The sequence below is a fragment of the Nicotiana sylvestris genome, chromosome 12 (assembly GCF_000393655.2).
Source record: "Nicotiana sylvestris chromosome 12, ASM39365v2, whole genome shotgun sequence".
Classification (NCBI taxonomy): Eukaryota; Viridiplantae; Streptophyta; class Magnoliopsida; order Solanales; family Solanaceae; genus Nicotiana; species Nicotiana sylvestris.
The window spans coordinates 10,852,814-10,873,985 of record NC_091068.1 but is presented as its reverse complement, the minus strand read 5'-3'; the positions used below and the strand labels follow the sequence as shown (position 1 = coordinate 10,873,985).

Sequence of the window (21,172 nt, the reverse complement as noted above, 5' to 3'; positions counted from 1 at the left end):
ATCATTCTTCGTTAGGTTAAGACAACAAATCACCATATCTTTGGAGCTCCTTGGCACAACAGTAAGAGTTGTCCGGATGTCACAGTTTCACGCCCTAAAAACAGCCTCTTATGCAAATGCAAGGTAAGACTGCATAAAATAGACCTAATGTGGTCCGGTCCTTCCCGACTTGCTTAGCCTAGTTACCTTGCAAAATAACTGTATCTTTACATTTCATTGATTGTTGTAGCTACCTTTTAATCTTTACTGAAACCAAACATAATCTGTAACCAGAAAATTTTGTATGGGGCAAATGGACCTTGAATATCAAGCTTTCTACAATAATAGGAATTTTAAGACTTCATATATTTTTAAGTATTCGAGAAATTTGGGATAAGAGATAACTAAGACTGCAAATACCAAAAATGAGCTGTGTATAAAAAGGAGAAGTTATAAAGATAAGAAAACAGGATCATATAAAGAGGTTTTAGTAGTTCATTGATCAATAATCAGTCAATCAACTAAGAGTCTAATCCCAATCCCAATCTAGTTGGGACCAGCTATTTGTATTCATTCCGATGAATGGCAGTTCAAATTACAAGTAATAGAATGGTGTACTCATGGATCAATAGTAGCTCCGAATTCGCGAATGAAGAAAGAATATGATGAATGTGCACTCAATTTTGCAAGACAACAATGTCATCAATTGGAGGCTTTAAGAATGAGAAATTTGGTGGCAATTTAATAAGAGGCTCATCTCCAGTTAGCCTCTGGAAGGCAAGTCCAAGTGCATACCCGAGCGCTCGCCCAACAGGAACTGCTACAGCATTCCCAACTTGGCAATACCTATACCAAATTGAAAAACTATGAAAAACTGCTTGTAAAGGTAAAAGACATAAGGAATAACTTGAGTAGTTTTGACTCATGATCATGTGAATGACATCAAACCAAAATATGTTGGGAGGAATCAATAGCTAAAGATTAACTTTTTACCACTTTTTCATTTTAATGGTAAATACAGTTGACTCTTTAACACTTTGTGATGTACATATAAGAGAAGATCTTGGCTGTAATTACTTCAATGAGATCCAATAATGTGATAAATTACAACAATGAACTAAGTTCATTCCACAATTTAAGGTTAGTGCATTAACAATTTAGTATAATTCGCAACACCCCTTCCACGTAGCTACTTTTCCCATATGAACATTTCTCTTGTATTTTGGTCTTGATGTGAAAGGAGAAAGATTATGTAACACAACTCAAAAAATTGGGTTCAAATATAATAAAAATCACAGAGATATTTCTCTCATAGAGACGAAGGCTGCATTTATATATGTTTTCTTTTCATTGCCTTAAGATCTTTAATTAGTTACTGAAATTGACAAGCTAATAAAATTACTTTCATCAGAAAACAAGATACCTTTCCTTGGCAGTGCCAGAAAACCTATAGAAATCTGGAAAACCTTGCAATCGTGCACACTCTCGTATAGTAAGAACACGATCCTGCTCTGGGTGTAAGACCGCCTGAAAAATATTGAAAGCTTAGAAAAGCCTACAAGTTCTATATTGCATATTTTATTGTAAGAATAACATCTAGACTTGAGGGTAAATTTTAGTGGTGGTCCGACCAACTATGTTGTATGGGGCTGAGTGTTGGCCAGTCAATAACTCCCATGTGCAGAAGATGAAAGTAGCTGAGATGAGGATGTTGAGATGGATGATTGGTTTTACCAGGAGAGATAAAATTAGGAATGAAGTAATTCGGGACAAAGTGGGAGTGGCCTCCGTGGAGGACAAGATACGGGAGTCGAGGCTGAGATGGTTCAGGCATGTTAAGAGAAGAAACATTGATGCTCCTGTTAGGAGGTGCGAGAGGTTGACCATGGCGGGCTTGAGAAGAGGTCGAGGTAGCCAAAGAAGTACTGGAGAGAGATGATTAGGCAGGACATGGCGCTACTCCACCTTACTAAGGACATGACCCTTGATAGGAAGGTGTGGAGGTCGGGGATTAGGGTAGAAGGGTTGTAAGTAGTTGATAGTTTCTCCTTTTCTTACTTGTAGTATTAGTAACACTCATGGCCCTTCATATTCTTAGATTTATATTACGTCATGTTGTTTAGTTCGCTTCAGTTATCGTATTTCCTTGTTACTATTTGGTACTACTTATTCTTTTTTTTGTTCTCTCTTCCTTTTCCTCTGCTTCTCCCTCTTTTCTTCTCCTTCTCCTTCTCCCTCTTTTTCTTGTTCTTCTTCTTCTCACCTTCTCTGAGCCGAGGGTCTATTAAAAACAGCCTCTCTACCTTCATTAGGTAGAGGTAAGGTCTGCGCACACATTACCCTCTGGGAATACACTGGATTTTTTGTTGTTATAATAACACCACAAAGTACCTGGGCACGATGATTAGGAAACGTCACTAAAGTTGCTACTGTTTCATCCCACCATAATCTTGCATATGGCCTACAAATTCAAAAAGGATTTAGTATATATATTGGATATTATCAATTAAAAGGAGATATAACAACAAAGTATAACAAGCTTCTAAGGAAACATGCATTACCTTTTAGACTTTCCATGTTCAAAATTGAAGGCACAATCAGGAACCTACATTTCACAAGAATGATTCCTATTAGCAAGAATGACACGTTATTACGATAAGTTACAAAATTCATCATAATAAAGTCAGTACTTTTTAACAGAACAATAGTAACAAATAGCCTACCATGGGCTTTCCATTTGGTAGCACCTTTGGATCTTCTGTATCACGACGAGCCACATTATCCTTTCCCACAATTACACCAGGGAGGTCCCTGAAGTTCGCTCCCTACAATGGAAATATGTTACAAGGGGCAAACATCTGAAAAACTTATTTTCAGTAACACAACCACCGTCAAACCTTTTTATGTGGGACTAGACAAACTCGTAAGTAATCGTCTTCTGTTAGTTGGCAAGGCCGATGATCAGACAAAACAGGACCTTTTGTTTCCGTATCTCTAGTTGATGAACGCCCCACTATCTCTGAAGGAGTAAGAAGGAATCATTTCCACATGTAAAGGATAAGCATTCAGCTCATAGATACTAGCATGAATAAATTATGAAACTGAATTCATTCCAGTAATTTTAAGTATTAGACTAAAATTTGAGAAACTATATTATGAAATCTACTAACAACAATGGTTATATAATATTTTTTTATACTATCAGAGAAACAAACATCTTGAAGCCAAAGTGTCAGATAAACTGGGAGAGAGGGAACATCAGTTTATTTGATCGGAGTTTTTGAGTAAGTCTTTTCATGCCAAGTGAAGAGGTCAAAGGATGAAAAAAAGGTAAGCAGACCATGTACCATCTTATGGTATAATTAGTTGGACGTTCATTTATTCTTCATTTAAACTATAACACGTTACATAACAAATATGAGACGCTTTTAACAACTGTTAATCAATTCTCTTAGTTTCGGATTATGGTTACTTGAACATAACTTCTATCATACACCATGAGATATGTGGAATGTGAATCAGGAAGCATTTCAAATGTTTTTGTAGAAATGACACCAAGTAGCCACTATAAAGTGCTTCTATTTAGGAATTCGCCGGTGCGTCCTGAATTTCAATTTTTCAGTTCAACTTTTCGGAACAAAAGTGTTCTGGATTGTCCTAAAGTTGAGATTTTTAGTTTAAAATTTCAAGACAAAAAAAGTACTGGCTAATATGTAAATAGCATTCCTGAGAATGGCTCATCTCTGCACTTACCCCTCAAATTTCAACTGAACATTCCTTGAGAAATTTGTAGTGAAAATCAAATTCCTCATATCATACTAGAGTATGGTGTAAGCATTTAGATTTTGGCATGCAAAGTAGCAAATTTTACTAACGTGTGCAGTGTACCTAAAGCACCATTGTTACACCATAAAATGTAGATAATATGATTATCCAAATATTTAAGCAATTGTATTACCATTGATCATCTTATATTCACTTAAACAACTTTAAGAAGTCACCCTTTTTAACAAGATAGAAAGTAGAGTACTAAGAAACTCATATTGGACACCACCCCATAAATTGCGAGGGCCACAAAGCTAATATGTTGTTAGTTTGTGTGTGTTCTAAATCGACAACTGCTTTAGATACTAAAATTTGATGCTAAATATTTCAGCTTTTAAAATTTTACCGTACCCACATTGCATATTCACATCATGTGCCCAAAGCCTTAATATTTAATTCTCTCTAGACCACTCCTTAAGTCTTTGTTCTAACAGTTTGAATCATTTCCTCGCGCTTCCACCAAAATTAGCCACCCCCAGTTTTCAAATTACTCATCAGAGGAACGTTAATTTAAAATGCTGAGTCTCAACATTGCATATGCACATCATGTGCCCAAAGCCTTAATATTTAATTCTCTCTAGACCACTCCTTAAGTCTTTGTTCTAACAGTTTGAATCATTTCCTCACACTTCCAACCAAAATTAGCCACCCCCAGTTTTCAAATTACTCATCAGAAGAATGTTAATTTAAAATGCTGAGTCTTTGACAGAAAGAGCAATATACATACACAAACACACACATAAGAAAAAATTGATTTAGAAGCCAATACAATCAAATAAAAGTTCTTAGAAAAAAATTAGAGAGCAAGTAATATGAAGAACAACAGCCATTCAAATTAGTTGCAGCAAGTTAACATATCCCATATGGTTGAACTTTAAATTTCTTGTACATGATTCTTCTTCCTTCGCATTTCTCAGGTAATAAAGGCCTTTATCCGTGAGGTGGTACGAGTCGTTATTACCAAGGCATGCATTAGAACTTGTTTCTTAAGGTACGCGAAATCAGCTCGGTCTTGTTACTGATAGGAACAGTTTCTCTTAACCAAAGTAAACATTTGTCACTCTATTTCTAAAATTTTCAGACCAGATCACAAGATTACAATTGTAGCTTTTGATTAGAAATCAATGCAAACAGAACAACAAGGGAAAATAGCCCAAGTCCAACAAAAAAGGCTTTAGCACTAATGTTTGAAAGAAATTACCATGTTTAGGTAATCTTATGTATTTCTGGAACTCCGATTCCGCGGGCATCTCATATGGCATTTCTTCACGAGTTTCATGCCCTGTAACCTATAAAAGAGTACATCTATTATTCCAGTAAAAAGAAACTTCTAAATAGATACATCTATTAAAATGAAAAAGGATCTCGAATAAACACAACAATCATACAGCTGGAAGATCAGATATAGCATCACGAAGAACAAGGGCTTCCTCAAGGTCACCGCGTGGTTGTCCTTCATCATAAGCAACAGTATTCCGCTGCAAGAAGGAAATCAAATGTAATAAATGCAGCATCAATATGAAAAGCCCGACTTACAGAAAGTAGAAAGAATGACACAAGTTCTCAGGTAATAAAGGCAGTGATAATGTAAAGGATACCTCAAATTCAGGCGAGGGCCAATATTTAACAATCACGTCATGCGAAGGAAGTGGAAATGGGGGCAATTTCTGAACAAGAGAAAGAATAATTGAGATTACTTCAACATCGCATAGATGTAATCACCAACTATGGCCTAGTATATCAACATGAATTGAGAATTTTCTACCAAATCCAGTTTAAGATCTTTACTGTTCTTTTAGAGAAGAAATAACCATTCCTTTAGAAATAACTATTCCTTTTATTCAGTAATTCTGATGACAACAGGCTAATGTACCTTTTTTTTATAGGTTTACTGAATATACTCACCTCACTCGGAAGTGCACCCCAAAAGAACACTCGCAATCGAAATTGTGGGAGACCATAACAACCAGCTGCCATAGTTCCCAATCTTGCTTGGTATCTCATATGTACCAAACGACTTAAAGCATATCTTCCAAGAGATGCTTTATCAAACCTCAGTATGTCAGCCACATTTTCCATCAACACATATTTAGGCCGTAAGAATTCCACGACATCCATAAAAATAATAATTTGACGATTTTTCTCATCAGACAATGGGTCCTCAACATTTCTGTGGCGATTGTATCCACTAATGCCTTGGCAAGGAGGACCCCCACATATCATATCAACATCACCCTGCAAATATATTTAATCAGGACGGGAAATTAAACAGGGATAATGATTCCAATGCCATTTAGTGGTAATCATTGCAAATGCAATTGAGGAAGTAACTTACTGGTAGAGGCAGAATTTTCAATTGTTGCCCCCTTCTAACAAATTCTTTTATGCTGTCTTGGCAATTTCTGAGAAAAAATAAGTGAATTGCACATGAAATTGAGGATGTGATGAAAATGCATAACAAAATGTTAAGATCTTCTGAATTTTCTTAACCTCAGAAACTCCTTTTTTTTTTTTTTCTTATTCAACTTTTGGGAACATTCAGTGTGAAAATCAACTGGTCTGTTTCTTTATATTTCGAAGCTGATAGTACTTCTAAGATTCTTCCAAAACCAAATATGATAAAGGAGAGTGTTGAGAGCTTGGATATTCAGAATGAGAAACAGTGCTTCTAAATTAACTAACCAAATTTTTCGAGCAGCCAAAAATGAAAGATACTAGTAAAGTATGGAAGAAACAATATTTAGCAAGTACTTACTCCAAGTTCTCAATTGGCTCCCAAGTATCTTCACTTGAACCATAACCTTTCCACCGCACCTATAAGAGTACCCCACAAGAAGAAAGCATCACCAGTGATATCAAAGCTAAGATCAACAATCAAGCTTGTAGTCTAAAACAGTCAAAATAAACAATAGAGAAAGTCAAGAATTAAAATTCACTCCACCAGCAGTTAAATCTCATGGCTTCTGATAATCACCTAACACATTAACTTCAATTCGGATCCACTTCTCTTTAAACAACTCAAGGTTTTCAACTCTAGGATTAAACTATGAAAACCAACAATATATGAAAGAAATGTTTATACCTTAAAATGCAGTCCAGATTTTCCTTTGTTGTTCGGATCCCCGTAACATACGTCAACCAATCTTAATACCTCATATTCTCCAGAAGATGCCTTAGAACCAGCCTGGAAATTATCATTGTTTTCACCTTCATCTGCGTCATCTAGCTCACAATTTGAGCTTGTTTTGAAGTTACTACAGCCGTAAGTTTTAATTAGCTTCTCCCATCTTTTCAGTAGCTCTAGAAAATCCTCAACAGCTTCATTCCTAACCTAAGAAAAATGTTAACTATGATTGAATATTAGCTCAAACACATTGATAACCTCTCTCATGACTGCCACAAAATAAAAGCTTACATGTGTCTGAGGATGATTCAGTTTCAGGCTATCACAGGCAGACCTATTAAAATCAACTGCCCATTTCTAGAATAAAAAAGAGAAATTTTAGACGCATAACTTAAAAGATATTAGATATGAATAAGAATTCTATTAATTACCGTCACAAGTTTAAGACCAGAGAGTTTGGCACCAAGGCACAACCCCATAGACATGCCACCACAACCAGCGTATAGATCCAATAATGACAACTTCGCTGTCATAGGTTCACAACTTGGCAATACCTCCAGAGGATATGTAGTGATAGGCTTATATGAAGCTTCAACTAACGAAGGGATAACCAAGCTCTTGACTGGATAGTCCAAAAGAAAAGCAAAGTTTTAACCAATATTGGTAGAGAAAAAATAGAAACGGGTTAGGTACGATTACAAGCTATGCTACAAACTGCGGCAAGAAGTCCATTTATAATAACAGCATGGTACCATATGAACTACTAACCAAAAACTACAATAAATGAACTTGTATTGGTGGATCATAAAGATACAAGCCATTGATACAGATGGAAAGTAGGATGTTAGAAAATTTTTATGTCACTAACAAGTAAGCTACAAAAGGTACCTTCACATTCAAGATACAACTCCAACATCTTAAGCAAGAAAAACTTGACATTCATGGACATTTTGGAATGCTCCTTTTGCACAATAGTAGCAATGCCATTAACCCTTAAATTATAAAGAGTTTACCTGATTTTACTTGCCACCACATGGCATCAACTAATGCGAATCCATACTCTGGATCAACTACTGCTATCATTCTCGATATTTTATGTCATTTCTAATATATAAAAAATAAGACCAAATATACACAACGTCTCGATCTGACTTATTGTGATCTAATACATTCTTACTCATCATTCTCAGAAGAAAGTGACACTTATGCAGCTCGCATCTCATCCTTAACAAAAAAATAAAAGTATAAAATAGATCCATGTCAATAGAAATTTCCTTATGGAAGTTAAAATTTAAAAGCAAAATAATTGATAGAACGGTCATGTTCCTGAAAAACACTGCAAATGGAAGTCGTGAGCATCCAATGGTGCCTATTTTAGTAAGACTTGTTACAGAAGGTATAGGTCATCAGATGTTTTCTCACGTTGTTTGAGCACATAGGACAGTACAAGATTATCTGTATCAATATAACTTACCATTATCCAATGTGCGGAATGTGGAATAGTCAACACAGTATTCCATGTCGTAATAAAAGTGAGCAGGTGGAACATCCTTTGTATTCAAACCATTCTGCAGTAGTAACAAAATTGCAAAAGATTCAAGGAGCAATCCTCAACCACAAATATTAAGAGGAAAGAGCAGAAAAACAAAAGAAACAGCACAGTAGTCAATAATAGTGAACAATGGGACTAACAAGAGTAATCTTAAGCAATTTTAACAACAGGAAAAGAATATCAGGATGGAGCATACGCTGGCTGGTCGTTCTACCACATTGACTTTAGAAACAATGCAATCTAGTGGATTATCATTCTCTAAAGTAGAGTAGAATATGCGCTTTGTGTCATGGAAAGAAGCAGCACCTTTCAACACCTGAAAGAATTATGCAGAGAGAATGTCCAAACGAATAAATCAGAAAATAGGGCTTCAAATACAATACACTAAGTGAAAGAAAACACTCTAATCAAAAATACAAACCGTATCTTCAGCTCTGAAAAACCATTGTACCCTGAAATAATCTTCACCCTCTGATGTCTTGAAAAACTCCAAGATCCTGCCAATATGGTTTTTCCTGCCTTCACCCTGAAGGAATTGCTCATCAACTTTCTAAAGAAATTGAGCATGCCTAATGTTGTCAAAGTGGTTACAAAGAAAGCTTTGATGTTGCTGTAAACCTAAACAGGAAAACGCATGTCTCCACTCTAATAGGTTTTACTTTTAGAGGAGATAGTTACACAATTCAACATAGTGGCAGAGTAGGCAAGAGTTCTGGAACAAGTCTCATTGTACCCATCGAAAAAATATTTTCGTGTGCTTAGCAAAAAAAAAAAAGAATAGGCTTACATGTGAAGGGCCATGTTACAAACCTAAAACAAATAAATAGAAGTGTTCCTTCTCCGACGGTTTAAGCTTTTAGATGGTCATAGAATTCAACCAATTCTTATCAGCACCACCATAATCTAAAATATAGGTCACAATGAAAGTCTCACAAAAGGAAGAAGATATACGGAGAGATAGCTAATAACTACCTTCACATATGCACAATCTCCGATATTGAAAGTGAAACCAGCAACCTTAGCTTGAGCATAATGGCATTCCACATTTAATATGATTGCATCTTCTTCACCAGCGCTACAATAATGAGAAAGCATAACATTAAGGAGTGAAGACGTGCTACAAGACCAAAAAAGGTAGAAAAGGGCAACATTTTTACCACCGGAAAGGACAAGTTCATATGGTATCACTCACTTTAATTTCCCGCCTTGACGCTTCGTTTTTTGACCCTGCAATTGCCAATGTACATGTATATTCAGAAAGAGTAAAGTTTAGTGACGTGTATGCCAGACAAAGAACTAAGTTATTGCTTAGATATCCAAAATGGCTCAGCTAAATCACTGAGAACACAACACAATAAATTAAATTGGCAAATAAATAATAGTTAGCTTATAGGAGATGGTAGAAGGTTCCAGTAATTATTCAGCTTCTTTGGCAAGTCCTAGAGCCAACTACTTATGTATCCTATATAATCTTATCCTTTGCACTAAAATTTCTACGCACATCCTTCCTATAAAGAACCAGGATTGAGAGGTGGACCTATCCTTCTGCGTACTAAAAGTTGGTTAGATTTTCAAAGTAGTCCAGCTAATCCCTTGAGAGCACAACATAATCAATTAAAAATGACGAATAAATAATATTTAGCTTACATGAGTTAATAGAAGATTCTGGTGATCATTCGACTTCTTTGGCTTATGAAATCCTAAAGCCAATTACTTATGCATTCTACATAATCTTATACTTTTCGGCGAAGTTTCTATGCACTTCATCATATAAAGAACCAGGATTGAGAGGTCCACCAAGAAATCTGAGTGTCAGTGGCACATGGTTCGAAACTCAATGGATAGTGGACCTACTACTCTACCTTTCAACATTTAAGTAGCAAGCTTTTGACTCATGACGTGCACTTAACCAATACACCTCGTGTTTCACTCTTATAAAACTAGACCAAAACCTTGAGGGGTTCAAGAGGTCCACCTATCCTTCTTTTTTACATATGCAAGCAAAGGCCAAATTATGTGCATATATTGGTATTCGGAATCCCAACCACAAAATAGATCACCACAAGCAAGTTATTTCATCTATGGATTTATGAAGATAGTTCTGAAAGTGGAATAACCCAATTAAATATCTTGTGTTTATTTAGATTATCTTTTATCCCACTTTTCCCTTTTCTAGCTAGCACACTTTTGTGATTTAGGCATTTAGCTGGTGTATTCAATAGATTAAGCATTAAAATGTTCTCACAACAAGTTTAAACATTCTTATTGGTTTGGTTTGAGGATATTTTATTTGAGTTATCAACAAGTTTGATTGAAATTTCAGCGCCGATCTTTTCTTAGCGTGGGCCTTGGACTTTTCTGCCTTGTGCGGCTTGCCTAGGGACCTCGCTCACGAAGCCTCGTGTTGTGCAAGCTCTGCCGTGAGAGAACCTTGGCACCTTTCCTTGTATCCTTTAAGGATTGGATAATATATTTTTCACAAAGAATAGATGTATCCCTTAAGGAACGGAGAGCACCTTTTCACAAATAATAGGAGTGGTCTCAGTGGTGGACAAGATGCAGGAAGCGAGGTTGAGATTGTTCAAGCATATGAAGAGGAGGAATGCAAATATCTCAGTGAGGAGGTGCGAGAGGTTGGCAGTGATAGGTCTAAAGAGATGTAGAGGTAAACCAAGAAAGAATTGGAAAGAGGTGATTAGACAGGACATGACACATCTTCAGCTCACTGAGAAACATGGAGGCCAAGGATTAAGGTAGAAGGTTAGTAGTAAGTCAGGCGATTAGGGTAGAAGGTTAGTAGGTAGTCGATCGATTTCTCTCCTTTATGTAGGGGAGCATGATTCTAGTTTAGAGCACCTTCAGTGCTCCCTCTTCTCCTTACCAATATTACTGTTATTATGATATCTTTTATCATACCCTTCAATTTTATGACTAATGATGTGTCTTTTTTACTTTGGTTAGCTTTACTATTTTTTTTCTTCCTGTCATTACTTTTCTGTTCGACGGTATTTTCATCATAGCTTTTGTACTCTTGTATTGCCAAACTTGTTCTAAAAAAATACTTTTCTTGAGTCGAGGGTCTATCGGGAACAGTCTCTCTAATCCACAAAGGTAGAGATAAGGTATGCGTACACCACACCCTCCCAGACCCCACTTGCGGGATATCACTGAGTATGTTGTTGTTGTTGTTGTTGAAGGCAATTGAAAAAAGCTATAACTACTATGAGGTGATAGTTTCAAGAAGTTGGTCACGGTGAGTCATAGACCCCATTTTACTTTGATAAAAATATATGTACATAAATTGTGTGTGCTCCTCTAATGCTTCTTTTTTAAAAATTTATAATGCATGTAACCACCTCAAAATTTGCTTGAGATTTCAGATAAAAATTCAGTCACCTCACTACCAAACTACTGTGACGATCCGGCCAGTCGTCTCATGAGTTACCGCTCCGTTTTCCCCTACTTTAGCTTCTTTACGCTTCGTTATCCGTGTTTTATGTGATCGGGTTGATTAGATCGAGTTCGGAGAGGATTTGGTAAGAAATGAGACACTTAGTCTCTTTTAAGAAGGCTTAAGTTGGAAAAGTCAACCGGATGTTAACTTATGTGTTAGAAGGCTCGGAAGTGAGTTCCGATGGTTCAATTAGCTTCGGGAGGTCATTTGTGACTTGGGAGCGCGATCGGAATGGGTTTTGGAGTTGTAGAGAAGATTTGGGCTTAAATTGGCGAAATTGATATTTTGGCGGTTCCAGTTGATAGGCGAGATTTTGATAAAGGGGTCGGAATGGAATTCCGAGAGTGACAATAGCTTCGTTGTGTCATTTGGGATGTGTGTGAAAAATTTTAGGTCATTCGGACGAGATTTGATAGACTTTTTGATCGAAAGCATAATTTAAGAGTTCTTAGGCTTGAATCCTATGTTAAATTGGTGATTGATGTTGTTGTGAGCGTTCCGAAGTTTTGAACAAGTTTGAACGATGTCATGGGATGTGTTGGTACAATTGGTTTGAAGTTCCGGGTAGGTTCCGGGTAGGTTTCGGGATGTTTTAGGCCGAAAATCGTAGCTGTAACAGGTCCAGAAGGGTTGCAGGCCTCGGAACTCACCCATGCAGTCCGCACAAAATGAAGTGCGGCCGCGGTATGTGCTGTGCGGACCGCACAAAATGAAGTACGGCCGCGGTAGGTGTTGTGCGGCCGCGGTGAAGAACATTCCGCTGGTCCTACTTCGGAAGCTCATATCATTTGATCTACAAGGAATTTTAAGATGATTCAAAAACGAAAGTTGTAGCCCTTCGTGTCTAGTTTCCAGAAAGGTAAAGATATCGCAATTTGGACATCTGTAGCGAAAGTTATGGCCAATGTACTAAAGCCTGTCACTGCAGAGGAAAGCTTGTGCGGCCGCGGTCATTTTTGTGCGGACTACACTGGTTTTGTGCGGACCGCGGTCGATTTTGTGCGGCCCGCGGAGGTGCAAATCTGTGGGGTACTCTATAAATACAAGGTTTTGGGTTTTATTTGACATTTTGACCTAGAGAGCTCGGATTTTGGCGATTTTTCGAAGGTTTTTCAAGAAATTCATTGGGGTAAGTGATTCTAACTCAGATTTGGCTAGAGTATATGAATCTATCATTGAATTCATCATTTAATCCGTGATTTGGGATGGAATTTGGGAAGAAAATTGTGAAATCTTTCAAAAATATAAAATGATGATTTGAAGGACCAAATGGTATCGGAATTGGATAATTTCGTATAGATAGACTCGTGAGAGAATAAGGATTCTAGTTTTGTGAATTTTGTCAAATTTCGAGATGTAGGCCCGGGAGTCGCGTTTGACCAATTTCTTGAATTTTGTGATAATTCGATTGTTTTCGCTTGGGCTTTGTTCCCTTAGCATATTGTGACGTATTCGTTCTGATTTTGGATAGATTCGACGCGCGTGGAGGCCAATTCGAAGGGCAAAGGCGTCGCGAGCTAGAGAATTAGCCAGTTCGAGGTGAGTAATGATTGTAAATGATGTCCTGAGGGTTTGAAACCCCGGATTGCACATCGTAGTGCTGTATTGAGGTGAGACACGCGTTGGGTGATGAGCGTGGGGTCTTTTACTACTGGGAATTTTGACTTGGTCCGTCCCGATTGATGATTTTACCGCGTATTTGATTGAAACTTATTTGTTATCGTCATGATTTGGGTTGATTGCCATATTTGGGCTTCGTGCCAACTATTTGAACCCTCCAAGGATTTTTATCACTAATTCCTCACTGTTTGACTTATTTTGCTTGAACTCAGTCCTGTTGTTATTTACTGTTTTACAAACTCAGCCACTTTTATTCGTATTTGAACTTAAATGATATTTCTAAATGATGTTTTGGGCTGAGAACTACTGTTTTACTAATGCCCGAGGGGCTTGTGATGATTTTCGGACTGAGTGAGGCGAGGGCCATATGTGAGGATATGCTGAGTGATATGAGGCCGAGGGCCTGAGATACTTTTTATTGCCACGAGATGGCTTGATATTGCGTTTGGACCGTAAGGGGCCCCTCCGGAGTCTGCACCCCCACAGTGAGCGCGGGTACCCATCATGATTTGAGAGTGAGCCCGAGGGGCTGATACTGTACCGAGAGTGAGCCCGAGGGGCTGATACTGTTCTGAGTGATTGTTAATATGCCTGAGGGGCGGATTTCTACTTGTTATTCACTTGCTAAATTGCCTGTTTTACTTGGTTTAAAGGAACTTCATTTGATTTCTTCATGGATTTACTGCCTTAAGTGATTTTACTGCTTGATATAGAATTGTTTTGTGCTTTTATGTGTTTTTCTTGCTTTCAGCCATTATTTATGATTATTACTCACTGAGTCGGAGTACTCACATTACTCCCTGCACCGTGTGTGCAGATTCAGGCGGCGCAGAGTCCATTTCTGAGTGCTGATCCTCCTAGTGCAGGCAGCGTTTTCGGAGACTACGAGGTAGTTGTTGGCGCCCGCAGTCCCCGTGCCTCCCTTATCTTACTATTTTCATGTTCTTGAACTTCTGTAACGGATTTCGTATCTAGTAGACTGGTATCCGGAAATATTAGTTGCTCATGACTTGTGACACCCCAGTTTGGGCTGTGTCGGAATGGTTTCTTCTGTTGTTATCGTTAATTCCCCAAATTATGGTTATTATATCACGTTTTAGAACTACTTATGGTATTTAACTGTTTAAAAGAGGTGGTCTATTTTGGTCTGGCTGGCCTTGTCTTCACGAGAGGCGTCATCACGACCGGGTTCGGGGAATTGGGTCGTGACAACTACCCTATGTCTGAATAACTAAACCCGACTCTAGTTTTCTCTCCAATTAGTCCACCTCTTCCCCGTTCTTCGGCACGAGATCCCCATTGCTCCCTCCATCATTCAACCAAAACTTCAATTCACAACAATTGCATTGATAACAGAGAAAAGAAATTGTCTGAGTTAACACTAAAGAACCCCATCATGAATGCTGCTGTAATTTTTTTCTCTAGACACAGGAGTAAAGATTGCAAGAGAATCATTGACAGATGTTCTGGGAAATTGTTTTCTTTTTCTTTTAATTCTCAATGTCCTTTGCTTTTGGAAAAATGATGAATAAAATTTCTTCAAGTGAAAACAAGGTGAGGTCAGAAGTCCGGTGGGTGAAACCAAACTGGGACTTGGCAAAACTAGCACAAAAAAATTTATCAGAAACAAAAAAAACCAAAAACAAAAGGATAGAGGAGCTAAACGATTTTATAGTTAACCTAAGAGAGCAATGGAGAGAAAGATCTCGCCGGCAAATGAAATGGGAAGGGGTTCACAGCTCGCCGGAGAAAAAGGCAAGAAAATTGGATGGGGAAGTAGCCAAGGAGTATTAAAATGTTGGGGGGAAAGATGAAAATATCCTCATTATTAAAGAGATTATAATGTGCTTGTAAGGGTACTTTGGAGAATGAGAAAATGGGTACAATGTTAACCTAAATATACATATACATATAGACACACACATACACACCTTACATTCATCTATTATGTTCATTAGTGGTGATGACTTTTTTGTCCTTTTACGTCAAAGTCTAAATCCCAGGTCCTCTTTCCTCTCTCTTGTGTTTCCATCCTCCCTCGGGCCTCAGTGAAGGAGGAACTACTCCATTTCTTCTTCATTCTCTATATTCGCATAAACTAGTCCATATCTCATGTATTGGTAATACATTAAATTTATCTTAAATCTTCCCCAAAGAAACTCATTAAACTGGTCCTATTTTCCTCCAATTTTTTATAACAAATAAGAGGAAAATTACGACCACAAAAAATGCTTTGGGTGCACTGGTTGTTCCTCTCGCCATTTCATAATCAAATGAGGCCAATTGTTCGCATATTCGAATAATTGCTGAGCAAATCTTGGAATTTACTAACCATTATCAAAGTGGATCGCTCCAATCCATTCTGCTAGATTCCTGAATCCAATTATCAAACTACAACTATTTAATCCTCCCACTACTGGAAAAAGTTACGGCAATTATTGTTTGAGTTTCAATCAACCAATCAAACTTCAGAACTTACTGCTAGGTGGTTTGAGATTCATCCATCCATGGCAAACCAAGAGAAAGAAAAGGGAAAAAGAATGGGGGAGGAAGAGAGCAGGTGATGTATATATATCTAGTTTTGCTAGCATACTACCTTCCTGAAGTATGTTAGCAATATACTCATTTTTATTTTCACTAAAATATTTTTTGTGATAATGGTAACAAATTTTCGTCCACTAAAATATCCCTGCCATCTCATTAAAATTAGATACTTTAAGGCATTTTGGCCTCAATTCCTTGTGCTAACGCAAACGGGTTGCAGCTTGGTCCCACAAAGTGGTTAAAGTACTGATAAGTGATAAGAGCATCTCCATGAGAAATCTAACTCACCCATAAGAAAAGAAAAACAAAGAGACTAAAAGAAAAGCTAAAACCAACACTATGTACCACCGCCAAGGGTTATATCAAAGTGGTATCGGTGGAAGTCTTCCACACATACGTGAGTTTGATTTTCGTTGCTCCATTCTGCTCCCCTCTCCTTCACCTTCGCCTTCCCCTCCCCGGTGTAATAAAAAAGAAATTAAGAAAAAACACTATATACTAAGATCATCCTCAATGGGATGGCTCAGTAGTTGCTTATAGGATTAACAGCCTGAAGCCACAATTAATTGAGCTATTCATGAGCAAATTTAATCCACGAGCAGATTTATCCAATATCTATAATGGTGGACTTGCGCGTGGATTAGTGGAGATATACCCGTGGATTAGCCGAGATACACCCATACTTGCCTAAATACCACACTACCTCAGTAAATAAAAGTAAATTAAAATCAGGGGCAGATGTAGTGTAGAAGTATGGCTTCATTCGAACTAGTAGTTCTAGCTTATACCCTATATATGTGTTAAGAAATTCACTAAATAAGTACAAATAATAAGTTTAGAAACAAGTAAATCAAATAGAATTTGATAGAATTTCGAGCCTATGAGTAAAATAAAGTAAAACCAAAATATGTACAAGTATACCAACCTTCAAGTCGTAACGCCATTGCCACCTCTCTTGAGCTTCCTCTGCAGCTATTGGCTCGCCAATAAAACAGACATTGCTTTTCTGTTTCCTCCCACTTTTTCCCACTGAATCTGATGAATTTTTCCTCTTTTTATCAGATCCTTTATTATTATTATCATTATTATCAAAACCTTCTATTTTTCTTGACCTTAAAGTCTTTTCTCCCACCGAATTACTCTCCGCCAAAAGTTTCTCCGATGTTTTTGGCGATTCAGCTGAAACAGTATCTTTTCTCCGAGATCCTCGGGATTTTTCACCTACATTCACTGAACCATTTCCAGCGCTGTTCTTACTCTCCAGTGTCAGCAAGGCCTTCAATTCTCTCCTTGTACCATATTTACTGGTGGCGCGTGTACCTGACGCGCTTTCTTGTGGCTCCGGCGACAGGGCTAGCTCTAATTTAGCTTCATTTACTAAAACACTTTCCCTGGACGCGCTGCTCTTCTTGATCTCTGGCGTCACCAAACTCTGCAATCCTCTCTTCATACCGCTTTTACTGGAAGCGCGTGTAACTGACGCTCTGTGGCTCTTGCTCTCCGGCGTCAGTAAAGCTTGCAATTCTCTCAATGTCCGTCTTTTCCCGGCGACTCCTGTGCCGGAGACGCTCTTCTGCGGTTCTGGAAATGCGAACAGCTCTAATTTAGCTCCATGGAAAGGGGTATTAAATCGCGGAGACTTTCTAATTTCGCGCATTATCTGCTCATCCAAACACAGCCTTATTCTCTTTGTACCTTTCTTACCCTCTGATTTGCCCGAATTCACACTTTTGCCATTATTCAACACTTTCTCTGTGTCACTAGTACTGAACTTATTTGTAGTAAATCCAGAAGATCTCTTTCTTAAGGTGCTACCTTCTTCATCCTCAGATGGGTAAAAAACTTCCAATGGCACTGGCTCGTCGTTTCGAGGAAACGACAGAGCCAATGCATCTGGATTTGGTGATGAAGATGATGATTCTTTTTCATCTGGAAATTTTCTGGTAAAAGTTGGTGCATAATTTTTCTCTTCAGTAGCAGCCATTACTGGCATTGCTAAGTAAGGGTTGTGTTACAGAAGAGAACAGAGGAAATAGGTCAAATTGTTTAGCTAAAAAGGAGTACTGTTAAGGTTACATAGGTAAATAAAATAAGTTTTGGGGGTGAAAGTGAAAGTAGTGAAAATTAATGGGAGTATGTAACGGTAACGAAACAGAGAAAGGGGAGAGGCGGAATCTATTCGCACCAAATGGAGATGTTGAATTTAGTGTCCTGCACGGATCGGATCTGATTTAGTATATTTCGAATTCGGATTTTAGAAAATACAATTCGAATTCGATCCGAATTATATTGGATTGTATTTTAAAGTTTTGATCGGATCGGATTTCGGATGGTATTATTATGCCTCAAAGTTGCAAACTAATATGTATACTTTCTTTGTAGAAGAATCAATACATTAAGAAAAAATTATGTTTATGCAATTATGGAACAACAACAACTCAGTGTGGTCCCACAAGTGGGGAGGAAGATGTAAAGGAAGTACTAATAGTTTCGGATAGCTCGGATCGGATTAAAATATAACAATCCGAAATCCGAAATTTTAATAAACACATTCTGAAATCCGATCCAATCCGAAATCTGAAATTGAATGGATCGGTTTGGATTTCGGATATCCTATCCGAATGAACAGCCCTAGGGGAATCTATTCGCACCAAATGGAGATGTTAAATTTTGGATTTTTCCTAGGTAAATCTAAATTAGTCGGACTTCAAAATGGTTATCGAACACCGAATTAAAAAAAATGAATTTTGAGTAGTGCACCCTTTTCTTTTATTTCATTGTGGCATCTATTGCACATGTGTCATTTGTTGACTACTTTTACTTCAGCTGATCCTGCCCGTATTTTCATTTTTATTTTATTTTTCACTCTTTTAAATCGAATTTGCATCGGAAGTTCTACTTGGGGAGGTGAAGATGATTATAAGATTATTGGAATTTGAATTTGTGCACTAGATATTCTCCATTTTTAAGTTATATAATAGTTTTGTTTAGGACGGATTAGTGTATAAGTTATTAATTCATTTGATTCAGTAATTTGTATAATTAAAAAATTCACTAGATAACTATAAATAATAGATGACGATCTATTAAATTAGATTGCGTGTCAAAGAATTTTGAAATTTGAATTCACAAGTTTTAAATCCTAAATATGCTTTCACTTTTATTATATTAAATATCGAAGAAGGGAGATTCATGTAATATATAAAATTATAAAAGCCTCAAGAAAGATTTGTGAAATTATCTTTATAATAGTTTAAAATGGGTAATAGAATCGTTCCCACTAATGAATAAGTTTAATTACTCTAATGTGACCCAAAAAAAAAATCTTTTGACTTTATTATAATATGATAAAGTCCAAGGATCATATATGAAATTAACCCCCTTGAGTGTAAGATAAATATTTGTTTACGTTTGATATTTATGCTAAATTAATTAATCTAACCTTAGAAATTAAAAAAATGAGAATACGTAACACTTAACCATGTTATTAAGAGGTCGTTTGGTAGAGTGTGTTATAGAAATTAATGCATGCATTAGCTTTGTGTATTAGTAATGCTTTGTTTGGTACACTTTTTCAACCTATGTATAACTAATATAAGCATTAGTTATACACTATATCTGGTATTATCCTATGTATAGCTAATGCATAGAAAACCATGGCATTAGCTATACAAGGGCTATTAATGCATGCATTAGCATGGTTAAAGACAAAATTATCCTTAAAGTCCCTTAAGTTAAAGAATATGGAGGGCATTTTTGTAAACAATTAAATTTCTTAAAAATTATGCAATGCATTTTAATTTTTAATACACCACACCAAACAATGCATAAGAAATAATTTTTGTATAACTAATGTTTGCATTACTAACTCATGCATTACTAACTCCTGCATTACTAATGCACCTTATTTAGCATTATTCTTATACGCCCTACCAAACGACCCCTATGTGGGTTTGAAAGACACGTATTATGCATTCATTTGTTTGATGCAGAATCCTAAATGCATGCAAGTTTTTTTTTTTTTTTTGTGTAACTATCACACTATGTTCACTTGAAACTTTATTCAATTAGGGGTTGTTTTTCGGTTTCCCGCCACGTGTTCGATATCCGCATCAGGGCTCGACTAAATCCGGATTCGCACTGAAAAGTCCTACACTGGGAGGTAAAATGCTCCCTAACAAACGCGACTTTATACCTAGTGCTCGAACTCGAGACCATTGATTAAGGATGAAAGAGTGCTTACCACTCCACCACAACCCGTGTTGGTCAATTAGGAGTTGTTTAATTTGTGTATAAGTTATACTGGATTATAATGTGTGAATAAAAAATAATGATGGATTTTTTTAGCAAATACACACGCATATGTTCGGTTTATAGAACTATAAATGAGATATACATGATATTATACAAAATATGTATTTCATTTACATTAGATAAAACTTGGATAAATTTTCATTTCTAATAGGAAATAGAATTTTAAATAACTTTAGTAGAAGAGCATTCGAGAAGAGTGTTTTTGTTTTTTGTTATTTTTATCTTGAAATTGGTAATCCTCGTATTGCTATCCCATGTTAAGTATGGCAAAAAAATTTGCTAATTATATAGTAGGCGTTTGGACATAAAGAATTGTAAAATTTCAAAAAAGGTGAAAAAAATTTCAAGTAAAAATGGTATTTGAAATTTAGAGTTGTGTATAAATATGAATAGAATTTTGGGTTGTTTTTGAAGTTTTGTGAGTGATTTGAGTGAAATTTAGAAAAAATAGTTTTTTGTAGTTTTTCAAATTTTTAAAAATTTCCAAAATGCATCTTCAAGTAAAAAATTGAAAATTTTATGAACAACCGCTGATTTCGAAAAAAAGTATAAAAAAATTAGAAAAAAGGAAAAAAATTGTTATTTCCAAACGGGCTCGTAGTGTAAATAATTGCAGGATTTAACCAACAACGAGATAAAATAATGAGAATTTTTCACAAAGCACCATCTTTTAGTCCTAATTAGCCATTTATAGATACCTTTTGCTATATTACGCTATATAGATATCTTTTATGTTTTTATACAATGTATTTCATGTATT

The 21,172-nt window shown here is 36.7% G+C and overlaps 1 protein-coding gene across 1 annotated transcript; it reads right to left on the bottom strand.

The window, feature by feature from the left end:
* Positions 1-438: 438 nt before the first annotated feature.
* On the bottom strand, positions 439-18,193 carry LOC104233873 (DNA (cytosine-5)-methyltransferase CMT2-like). Its single transcript, XM_070164853.1, has 21 exons — positions 17,024-18,193; positions 9,673-9,707; positions 9,453-9,555; positions 8,902-9,006; positions 8,677-8,796; positions 8,403-8,496; positions 7,360-7,550; positions 7,220-7,285; positions 6,887-7,135; positions 6,560-6,618; positions 6,140-6,206; positions 5,710-6,039; positions 5,403-5,471; positions 5,193-5,282; positions 5,006-5,093; positions 2,877-2,998; positions 2,703-2,804; positions 2,541-2,584; positions 2,371-2,440; positions 1,403-1,506; positions 439-825 (listed from the first exon to the last, which is right to left on the bottom strand). Exons 1-21 carry the CDS (start codon positions 18,089-18,091, stop codon positions 657-659), a joined length of 3,345 nt encoding a protein of 1,114 aa, XP_070020954.1. The 5' UTR covers positions 18,092-18,193; the 3' UTR covers positions 439-656.
* Positions 18,194-21,172: the final 2,979 nt, after the last annotated feature.